Source organism: Polypterus senegalus, chromosome 12 (assembly GCF_016835505.1).
Source record: "Polypterus senegalus isolate Bchr_013 chromosome 12, ASM1683550v1, whole genome shotgun sequence".
NCBI classification, from domain to species: domain Eukaryota; kingdom Metazoa; phylum Chordata; class Cladistia; order Polypteriformes; family Polypteridae; genus Polypterus; species Polypterus senegalus.
The window spans coordinates 12,735,227-12,747,321 of NC_053165.1; the positions used below are offsets into that span (position 1 = coordinate 12,735,227).

General features: G+C 42.7%; 1 protein-coding gene across 1 annotated transcript in view; it reads left to right on the top strand.

Moving 5' to 3' along the window:
- The window catches only part of dnah12 (dynein, axonemal, heavy chain 12), a 192,529-nt gene that overhangs the window by 143,425 nt on the left and 37,009 nt on the right, over positions 1-12,095 (top strand). Inside the window, exons 57-63 of the mRNA XM_039771336.1 lie at positions 1,655-1,869; positions 1,994-1,999; positions 2,297-2,489; positions 3,665-3,854; positions 7,103-7,275; positions 10,096-10,236; positions 10,607-10,765. Of these exons, the coding sequence (XP_039627270.1) occupies positions 1,655-1,869; positions 1,994-1,999; positions 2,297-2,489; positions 3,665-3,854; positions 7,103-7,275; positions 10,096-10,236; positions 10,607-10,765 (1,077 nt within the window). The remainder of the gene's footprint in view (positions 1-1,654; positions 1,870-1,993; positions 2,000-2,296; positions 2,490-3,664; positions 3,855-7,102; positions 7,276-10,095; positions 10,237-10,606; positions 10,766-12,095) is intronic.

The window sequence follows — 12,095 nt, forward strand, 5'->3', positions numbered from 1 at the left end:
GCTGAAATTTGGCAGGCTCATTCCTTACAGATTACTTACAAAAGTTAAGCAGGTTTCGTTTCAAAATTCTACGCGTAACGGTCATAACGGTCAACAACGTCCGCCATATTGAACTTTCTTATTCATGGCCCCATCTTCACAAAATTTGGTAGACGGCTTCCCTGCGCTAACCGAAACCAATGTATGTACTTATTTCGGTGGTATGAAACCACTATCAGCTGCAATATTGAACTCTCCAACGTCACTAATTCTACAACTTCCAGTGTAGGTAGAAGGCTGAAATTTGGTACTTATTTCAGTGGTATGATGCCACTGTCGGGCGCCATATTGAACTTTTCAACGGTCTTTGTTACTTATGGGCCCATCTTCAAGAAATTTGGTACACGGGTTCCCAACGCTAACTGAATCCTACTTACGTACATATATACATCCATAGCCTGCAGCTCGGTCACCGTGTGAGGCAGCGTTGGGTCCCCCATCCTAACGCCTCCCACGTTGTTGGCTGCCTGCCTATATAAGGCCGTCCGTCGTTCCAGTCTCTACATTCCTTTCTTTGCTTCGCCACGGGATTCACGTCTCCCTGCTGATAACTACAGTCTTTTTATTTAATCTACGGCTTCTCTGCTGTTTTATTCTTCATTTATTACGATTATAGTTATTGTTTAGGTATTTTAGACTTACTTTACAATGTTCAGGTACCCATTTCCTTTATCATTCCAAACGTACCCCCATTAACATGTCTATCGAGGTGATCACCATCGATCAAAGAACTGTTACTTACTGAGTGGTTTCCATGACTGGACATGGTACCTGCCTTTTCCATTCTCTGTGTTACATATTGCACGGCCATATCAGGCTCACTCTTGATATCCAGAGGAACATTGTGTCTTATGTATTGAATGACTGGGACAGGTTCAAGGTGTGGACTGATGACGGTACAGGAGATAATTAGACTACACAGGAGCACTATAAGAGTGAAATGCTTAAGCCCTTCACCTATGGTTCTGCATGTGAGTTGATGGCTGCCGCTGAATTGTTCGGTTGTTGCTTTCAAGTGTACTGAAATGGCCAAATATTTTACACCTTTCGAAACCGCCAATGCCTCTTAAACATCTTAGATTCACAGGTGACGATTTCAGTAGTGGACACTTTGATGTTTATGAATGTTTAAACTCTCAAAAGCTGGATGTGAAGTTATCAATAAAACCGGTTGTATACTTACAACTCTTGACAGATGTCGAATGTCACTTCAACACAACAAGTCCTACAAATACTGTCGTAATTGAAACGAACCATGAAACTCAAACCGATTATGACAGCAGCAATCCAAGCTGTGAGATTTGAAACAAGATTACTGTTCACATGGCCAACTGTACGTTGTATGCTCAAGAGTAAGCTCAGCGCACAGCTTGGTCATATTACAACCGGAGGGCCGAACTCACAATGTGGTATACAAAGACATCCTTAACAAATAATTATTGGTATATTTTCCCTCAGTTTAAAAAGGTTAAATTTTCTTCTTAATGAAAATTTTAAGGCAGTACTTCGCCACTGCAAAGCACGGGTATTTTGCTAGTGCAGAATATTTGTAAATATATTGGACCAAAAAAAACAGGATTCACCCATTAAAGTCCCCTTTACGTCTCATCACCAGGCCTTTAATGATCGACCCTCAAGGGCAAGCCAACAAATGGGTGAAGAATTCAGAGAAGGAGAAAAACCTGAGCGTCATCAAGCTGACGGATGGCGACTACATGCGTATCCTCGAGAACTGCGTCCAGTTTGGCACTCCTCTTCTTCTGGAAAATGTCGGCGAAGAGCTTGACCCTTCCTTGGAGACCCTGTTGCTGAAACAGACATTTAAGCAAGGTGAGGTAGTGGAACAAAATGAATCTGCACATGAATTGTAAAAAAATAAATAAAAGAGAAATGAACAGACGACTGTGACGTGTAACAAGTGCTCTTCATCTTTTCAAATTGCATCCGTGCGTAGATGAAGGTAGGTGGACGTTGGGAGGGATTTCTGCTGCATCTGCTCATGAAGTCCTTGCTGCTTTTGTTTAATTTCAACTGACTTTATGATTTTGACTTTCAGTGTTTTCTGCATTTCTGTTAGAGAGATGGTCAAAGTTCTCATCACTAGTATCTTTTGATCTGGCTTGCTATTTCGCTGTGCTGCTTGTAGTTTAGTTGTAATAATTATTTGTGTTTAAGCCGCCTTGACTTTGTGGCTTTTTTGCCGTTTGGTGTAATTTTTTTTTTCTAGCGTTTTTTGTATTTTATTTTCTGACTGCAGGCGGTGTAGACTGCATCAGGCTCGGAGAAAGTGTTATCGAGTATTCTCCTGATTTCCGCTTTTATATCACAACCAAGCTGAGAAATCCACATTATTTACCAGAATTAGCCACAAAAGTGTCCCTGCTCAACTTCATGATCACGCCTGAAGGTTTGGAGGACCAACTGCTGGGCATTGTCGTTGCAAAGGAGAGGTAAGAGCAAGGGTACAACTTGCACCTTCATCAGCGCCCACTAAACTTCCATGATGCTTTGCTTGTTGTTGTTTTTTTTTTTTTTTAATTTCAGAAATTAATTTTCTTAGCCAGAGTGTGGACTGTAGACATCTATAGTAGCAGCCATGTCACGTACACTTCAGAACAGGTCATCCACCTGAAGCTAATCATGTTTGGGTCCAGCCAGTGCTTAGGTGGGAATAGCTTGGGTTGCTATTGGAATAGGTGTTGGTGAGGCCAGCAGGGGGCACTTACGCTGTGGTCTGTGTGTGTGGACCCCAATACCCCGGTGGTGATGGGAACCCTGTGCTGTAAAAATGGTGCCTTCCTTCAGATGAGACATAAAACCAAGGTCCTGACTCTCTGTGGTCATAAAAAGCAGGGTGTATCCCAATGTCCAGGCTAAATTGCCCACCATGGCTTAATCATTCTGATAGATAGATAGATAGATAGATAGATAATAAATCCCCTGGAGGCCTCCCAGATGAGGTGTTCCAAGAACGTCTAACCGGGAGGAGGCCCCAGGGAAGACCCAGGACACTCTAGAGGGACTATGTCTCTCGGCTGTCCTGGGAACGCCTCGGGATTCCCCTGGAAGAGCTATAAGAAGTGTCGGGAGATAGGGAAGTCTGGGTATATCTGCTCAACCTGCTGCCCCCGCGACCCGATCTCGGATAAGTGGAAGAGGATGGATGGATGGATAGATAGATAAATCTTTATTGTCATTGTCACTTTTACAAAAGAACAACAAAATTGAAGGTACTGTCGACTCAGTGTGAGGCATAAGAGTTAAGAAAACAAGAAAAGGAATAGTAATAAAAGTACATTACAAATATATACAAATTACACTTGTCATATATATAAATTTCACTGGTTGACTTAAGGTCTATATTGCACATTTAGAGAGTTATATGGAGCAGTTTTATTCTGAGTTCAGGGCCATGATTGCCTGTATGTCTTCCCCTAATCATCCCCTGTCTCTTTCCTCTTTATTGTGGCTCACTGCATATTTGCAGACAACGATTGCTGTGCGTTTTGTTTTTTTTTTTTTACCAACCGAGTTTTTCTAGACAGTTAAAAGATCTCTTAGCCAAATTTGGAGTTGGAGTAAGCGAGAAGTCAAATGACTGCTTTTCTTTCCATGCCCTGCGTAGGCCCGAACTGGAAGATGAAAGAAACGCCCTGATATTGCAGTCTGCTGCTAACAAGAAACAACTGAAGGAGATAGAAGACAAAATCCTGGAGACTCTGTCATCAGAAGGTAACATTTTGGAGGACGAGACTGCCATCAAGATCTTGGATGAAGCTAAAGTCATGTCGAATGAGATCAACAAAAAGCAACAGGTTAGTGTCGTTAGGAAAAATACATCTTTTCTCAGGCCTGTACAAGAAGAGTGTTAACTTTAAGTCCTTCATCTTTATTCTTTAATTGTTCAGTTTGTTTTTTTTTTTGATAAACTTTATTCATCCCATGGGTAGTACTAGGCAGTAACGTGCGGTGGGGTTCATGGTTCACTCCTTCAGAGTGAGATTTACAAAATATGAACCCAAAAGAGTAGCATATTCACTATTCAACTGGCCACATCCACATTGACTACTGGTCATGTTTCATATCTCATCAGCATTCTTTACACACACACACATAAGGCGCATATTTGGTTAAGAAAGAACGTTACGTTTAAAGCGGAGAGAGCACGTTTGCGCCTCACCCTCTGTGTGCTTTAAATTTGCCGTTGCAATTCCGCAATTCATACTCATAAAATACAAATGAAAGTATGGAGTGGTGTACAAAAAAAATGGATTTCAATTTTGACCTTAATTGAAATATTTAATTGTTTTTAAAATCTTTTAATTCTGACGCTTTAATCAATTTTAGTGCAGACTGTTCAACAAAAGGATAACAAGAAAAAACAAAAGAATATTTTATTTAAGGTCAAAATGTAGTTTTTAAATATTGGATTGGTTTTTTTTTTCTTAGTCTGATCCCATTTTTTATATATATTTATATGGTCTTACCTTTATTTGTAAATGAAGTCCATGCACCTGTCCTTCTCCACAAAAATCTCTGTCAATTTCTTGTCCTTAATTTCCTTTAGTTTTCAAAAGTCTTAATCTTCCATTTTGGCAGTCAGTCGAAACAAAAAATAAAACTAAAACGGGCCCGCTGCAACGCACTTGACTTTGTGACGTCGCTAACTTATTGGTGCCTCTGCGTAGAGCAGAAATTGGGCTCACATGCGCCTCCTTCAGGGCGGCACGGTACTGCCTGCCTCACTCACTTTGTGCCTTTCCACTGCAGTTTAATGTCTGATCAGCAAGACTAAATATGTCACACACATTCATTAAAGATATTAGAAAGTCAGGGCGTATAATAAACGTGTCTGCAAACATTATATTGGCGACATACAGAGAGACAGAAACAGGCAGCGTCAACTGCGTGCATCATCCCTGTCAGTGTGTGAGGGAGAGCGTAGTCCGAAGGGAGGTGAGGCTCGTCGCTGCTGCACCTTGCGTTTCTCTGCTGTATTTGAACAGGAAATGTGCCAATTCAGCGATTTTGACTATAAAAACTATCAAAATTATCGGAATCATACAGAAAACAAGATTTATAGCACAGACCAGTGGACACATTTACTTTATGTTATTATTAGTTTTTTTTAATTTTTCGTGAGGCCTCACCTGCCTCCCCTGACCGCATGTCCCTTAGTACTAGGGTGTTGTACCGTGTTAGCCATTATGAATGTAGTGAGAAGTCAAGCAAAATGACACCTTTTATTGGCTAACTAGAAAGATTACAATATGGAAGCTTTCAATGCAACTCAGGCTTACATCTTGCCTGAAGAAGGGATCCGAGTTGCCTCAAAAGCTTGCATATTGTAATCTTGTAAGTCAGCCAATAAAAGGTGTCATTTTTCTTGACTTCTGACTTAATCCCAAATATACTCAGCAAAAAAAGAAACGTCCTCTGACTTTCAACTGTTTTTACTTTCAGTAAACTTAATGTGTAAATATTTGTATGAACACTAAAAGAGTCAACACCATAAGACATAAACTAAAAATGTTTCACAATGTGTCCCTGAATGAAGGGAGGCTCAAAATCAAAAGTACCAGTCAGTCTCTGGTGTGGCCACCAGCTGCTTGAAGTACTGCAGTGCATCTCCTCCTCATGGACTGGACCAGATTTGTCAGTTCTTGCTGTGAGATGTTACCCCACTCTTCCACCAAGGCACCTGCAAGTTCCTGGACATTTCTGGGGGGGAATGGCCCTAGCCCTCACCCTGCGATCCAACAGGTCCCAGACGTGCTCAATTCCTTCGACGATAAACACGAATCCGTCCATCACCGCTGGTGAGACAAAACTGTGACTCATCAGTGAAGAGCACTTTTTGCCACTCCTGTCTGGTCCAGCGAAGGTGGGTTTGTGCCCATAGGTGGCGTTGTTGCTGGTGATGTCTGGTAAGGACCTGCCTTACAACAGGCCTACAAGCCCTCAGTCCAGCCTCTCTCAGCCTATTGCGGACAGTCTGAGCACTGATGGAGGGATTGTGTGTTCCTGGTGTGACTCGGGCAGTTGTTGTGGCCATCCTGTACCTGTCACGCAGGTGTGATATTCGGATGTGCCGATCCTGTGCAGGTGTTGTTACACGTGGTCTTCCACTGCGAGGATGATCAGCTGTCCTTCCTGTCTCCCTGTAGCGCTGTCTTAGGCGTCTCACAGTGCGGACATGGCAATTTATTGCCCTAGCCACATCAGCAGTCCTCATGCCTCCCTGCAGCATGCCTAATGCACGTTCACGCAGATGAGCAGGGACCCTGGGCATCTTTCACAGTCGGTAGACAAGTCTCTTTAGTGTCCTGCGTTTTTAGAACTGTGACCTTAAATGCCGACTTTCTGTAAGCTGTGAAGGTCTTAACGACCATTCCACAGGTGCATGTTAATGAATTGATTAGGGTTAATTGAACATGCATGGAAAACATTGTTTAAACCCTTGACAATGAAGACCTGTAAAGTTATTTGGATTTTGAAAACATTATTGTTGAAATACACAGTCCTGAAAAAGGGACATTTCTTTTTTTGCTGAGTATAGTTATTCAGATGCGTACAGGTGCAGAAACCTAAAAAACAAGGATGTAGACTCACAGGACAAATAATACAGCCAATCAGTCAATCATTTGATCAATAAATAAGTAAAACCGGAGCATCAGTGAGTCCCAAGCACGATCACACAAACACAGTCCCAGGTTCAATTAATGGTAAAGGTTTTTATTATACAATACTCCAAACAGTTGTAAGCACACACACAAAACAAGTGATCCTTAACCACAGAGCCACCACTCCGCCTTGACAATTATCTCATTCTACCGTCAAATGAACTTCTGTCCACATTTTATTTGTCTGCATTTAACGTACTCTAGTATTTTAGACCCTACCGACTAAATGATCCCCTTTCCTTCAAATGAATGGCACGTCTGCCTGCACTCTCTTCTATGGTTTTGTTTTTCATAACTGGGTGTCTGCTGACGGCAGTTCATGGATTCCCTGTGTTCCTATGGTTTTGGTTTTAATACACTTGTCGATTTGATTTTTCTAGATTGCAGAGAAGACCGAGATAAAAATTGCCGAATCAAGAGAGGGGTATCGGCCCATCGCGCGACACTCTTCTGTCTTGTTCTTCAGTATCGCTGATCTGGCTAACATTGATCCCATGTACCAGTACTCTTTGACCTGGTTTGTTAACTTGTACATAAACTCCATTCAGGACAGGTGAGACCCGAGACCGTGTGTGTCTGTCGTGCGTTTTTACACTGTGTGTCAGTCTGAGCCGTGTGACCTACTGCCATATCGGCCCAACTTCTCTCCCCAATTACTACATTGGCTTTATTGCTTATAAAATGTAAATGAAGTCTGAGCACTACAGACTTTTCCTAATGGCCACAGTATGCGTCTCTCAAGACTTCAGACCTTCTGGAAAGCTCAGCTGCAATGCTATGGACCATGTGGCCTTATAAAGGTGTGAATGTCTGTGTTTAAGGGGTCCATGAATGTCAACAACCTGATCCCACTATTTAAAGACACTTTCCAGGAATGGCATCATACTATTTATTGTAAATAGAATATTTTAGATGCCCATCATATCTTGAAGTAACACCGATTGACTTCTCTGTCTGCTTTCTGATGCTAATTACTATTGTGCCAACAATCCCTGCTGTCATTCACATTTCTTGCTTACCGTGTGTAATATTTTAAAACACAGGAGCTAATGTGACCACCAGCAGATGTCTCCAAGCCCCCCAACCCACAGCATGACTTCACGTACACTGTCCAGCGTGCAAATCAATATTTTATTCTGGCAAATACCTGAAACCGTCTTCTTCTTTGACACGGTTGCTATTCCTTTTGTTTCTTCTTTTTAAAAACCTTCCTGGGTGAACTTTGTCTGACGCCACTCCCGACTCACCTGAGTCACTTCTGGTGTCACGACATTGCACTGAGGAAGCACTTCCTGGTCAGGTGGATGTAAAAATGGCACCACCCTTCAGATGAGACATAAAACCGAGGTCCTGAATATCTGTGGTCATTACAGATCCCTGGGCTTCCTTTGTAAAGATTAGGGTGTATCCTGATGTCCAGGCTAAAATGTCCACCACAGCCTAGTCATTCTAGCCCCCTAATCACCCCCTGTCTCTAACTGGCCAACAATCTCTCACCCCTTCACCACCCTACAGCTAATGTGAGGTGAGTGTACATAACATAAGTGAGCCTCCTCCATGTTTCACGCTGTAGAAGCAGGCAGGCAGGCAGGCACGGGCACCCTCAGCCCCAAAGAAGGCGCTCGGAGTCTCAGGACAGGCAACAGGATCAAGATTTATTGTACGGTGCACATACAGACTCACTTAAGATGGAATGAGCGAGCAGCCATGGGTAGCTTTTACATTTATTACAATTCTTATCGTACAAGCCATTATTCATCATCATGTGACTCCTAACATTCCACTGCTCTATTCCTGCCTCTAGTTGATTCCACCATCAATATTTCTTAGCTGAGGGAGTGTCGGACCCCTCTCTGTCCATCATGTCTCTCTGACAGGGCTTATCTTTACTCCCAACTAGCTCAGCACTTGCCACCAATATTTTATAGCTGGAAAGTTCACATTCCCTCTCTAAAAGAAGGGTTCCATCCTTTCTACTTCTCCGGCATATCTAAACTTTGGCCTTTGAAGTATTGGCGGCTTCTAGTTTATACAGAATAATAAAAATATGTAGGCATGGGCCTTTTTAATCCTAACTCTTACATTTTTAATGCTTAGTGAAATACAATACGTACTTTCTCATGTGCTCCTAATACTTTTGTAGTACGTGTAGATTACCAATTTTAAGGGTTAGGGTTAGGGTCAATTTGCATTTTATCAAATTCCAGTCTGTCTTTTTTTGGTGTTTTTCTTTCAACAGTGGAATCTTTCTGGGTCTTCATCCATTAAGCTAACTGTCACTTGTGAAATAAACAGAGAAAACAGATAAAGGTTTGGGGGGGATCCTCCCTGTATATTGTCGGCAACAAAAATGAACTTTGAGACTGAGTAATCATAAAGGACTGAGTCAAAATACAGTAGTGACAGATCAGGAGATTGGAGTGCTCCAGGTTTATAGGGGCAGGACAGGAAAGGGTGGGAACTCAGGTGGAAATGAGGTCTGCAGGAGGGCGTCACCGCATTGGAAGTGGGTGGGGTCTCAGTTGGGCTTTCCTTCAGGTGGTCCGTGGAAGAGGGAGAAAAGGCATTGGTACAATTCGTCAAACCTTTACTCTAAGGTCTTAACCGGGGGTAAGATAGAAAATGCCTCCCGTGTGTGACACACTCAAAAAGCAATGGATGGTGCAACGAGACACTGATGGACCTTGACCTTGGAGTTCAGCTTGGATCTCCTGGAAGTTGTCCTTGGTTTTCTGTCTACCGCTCTCATTATCCTTCTGATTTTCCTCTTGAGGGCCACGTACATGGAGGATGCCTACACTCCCATGGACCGTAAGCTTCTTTATAATATTTGCAACTGTCATCAGAGGAACATCAAGCTGTTTGGAGGTGGTCTTCTTGCCTTTAACATGCTTCTCTGTCATTTCCCTTCTATTCCCCCCCTTTTGCTTTCTCTGGTCTATGGTCAGTGTGGGACACACGATGTCGCCAAAAAGCAGAGTGACGACTTTTCTCCATTTAAATCGGCTGAATGACTGGCTGCACGATTTGGAGACGAGTGTGATACCAAATCGAAGAAATCGCGAGTTTGAAAAATCACTCCGATCCAGTTCTTTAGGATCTTTAATAGGGGTCCCAACAAAAGTGTCCAAGCCCCTTGAGAATCTCTTTGTAGAATCGGCGATGCTTGATTTCTCATCAGACTTGCTTTGCTTTACTCGACGTCGCGTCAAAGGCACGCGGGTCTGCTTCTGCGTCACTTTTCAGGAGGCATACAGCACTTTTTCAACACATTTGTCCGCGTCTGTATATAAAAATTAGCATGAAATGAAAAGTCTGTAGATGTGAGGTGCCATTGTGATTTTGACTTTTTGTCACTCTGTTCCTGTTTCAGCAACAAATCTAAGATTTTGGAAAAAAGACTGCGCTATTTAAACGACTACTTCACTTATAACTTGTACTGCAACGTCTGCCGCTCCCTTTTTGAAAAGGATAAGCTGCTCTTCTCGTTCCTGCTGTGCTGCAACCTGCTGATGTAAGTGACGTCTGCTTCAGCCACATTTGGGCTTCCAAACGCATTCACTTTTATGGTGGTGTTGTGCAGCAAGCGGGCGTTCCTTGTCTGCTTCAGTCTTAATTCCTTAATAGTTACCTTTCAGTTAATGATTTACTTTTATCACTGAATATCAGCATTTTTAAAAACTTTTAGAGTTTTCTCAGTGATATTCTTATAGAAAATAAAATTTCCAGGATCTGAGCCCTCATATCCTTGCAGGCTTGCAATAAGAAATGGATTTGCTCACTGAGAAGCCATATACACATAAATACGTAACACATAGTGGATTTTCCTGTTGTATTTGTTTATTTATTTACTTTTTAAATAACAACTTGCTTGGCTTCTGCAGGGCCCGAAACGAAATTGATTATCAGGAGTTCATGTTCTTTCTCACTGGTGGGGTTGGCCTGCAAAACAACCTGAGCAATCCGGCCCCTTCATGGCTGCTTGACAAAAGCTGGGATGAGATCTGCAGAGCCAGTGACCTGCCTGCGTTTAAAGGTCTAAGGTACTGCATGCTTCTTTATCTGTGCTCACTTTTTCTTTTTTAAATGTGCATAGACTAAATGCTAAAATATGTCGCACATCATGCTCAGATTAGGCCAAATGGACTTATGGGAAGCCGTTCCCATTTAGGAACATCCATCATGTGACAGAAAGTACGTCTAGAAACTGCCAAATGAAGAATGACTTCAATGTCTAGAAGATGCTTGTTGCCTGACACAACGGATCACAGAATACATTCCTCATTCTTAACATCCCATTTAGAGAATTCATTTAGCTCTTTACATTAACCGCAATGTTGATTACTCCAACTCATACATAAATAACAAGCATTTCTAAATATATATAAAAATAAATCATACTTTTATGAGAGGTAAAGCATGCCAAGAGAGATTGGGATGATGTGCTGCTAGTGTGTTGCTGCACCCACCTTACGACGAACCACCCAGATTGGGACCCGAGTGCAGCGGGCGACACCTCAGCACCTCACTGGAACACTGTGAGGTTTTTATGGCCACCAACTCCCAGGTGTTCCCTGCAGGCTGGAGGACCTACTTGCAGGGCCGGATGCAGATTAACGTTATACACAAGATGAGCAGTTGCAGGTTAAGGGCTCAATGGAGTGGAATCACTTCTGGCATTTACGGGATTCGAACCGGCAACCTGCTGATTGCTGGAGCAGATCCCTAGCCTCCGAGCCATCACTCCACCTACAGGGGTAAGCAATAGAAAAATAAAAATAAAAACATAGTCCTGATTCACCTCAAGCCCTAATTTCTTCCTGCATTTAAGTAGGACAACTCAACCGCAGGTCCAGTTCTTCATTATCTAGAAAACTCTCTCTCTTCTCACCTCCCACGTTGTTCGCTCGTCTGGCTTCTTCTGCACATTAGTAGGCCTTTGGGTTGAACTCTCCCCCTGGACTCCTAACTCAGTTATACCTCTGGGTCTTAACCCACTACTCACATCTGGGTGGGGGGGTCTTTCTTTGGCGACAGGACACAGACTTGGTCTCCCCTTAACCAGGAAGGATTAACTGTAGAAGGATTTATTACAAATGCTGACCTTTAATCCCTTCTTCTGATAATCTCGAGGTCATGACCCCGGAGACCACGCCCCTAGAAATGCGGGATGCAACCCTAACAACGTACGCAAAATGACATCCATAACAGCAAAAGGCTATAAGACCCCAGAATTCAGCCCTGATCTAATTGATTTAATTGTTTTAATCTTCCTGCTTACTCATTATTGTGGATTCTTTAAATGACAAACATGGGCTGGCATTTAGGCGAGAGAGTGGTGGCCTTTTGCCCGTCCCCAAGTTGTCCACCTGG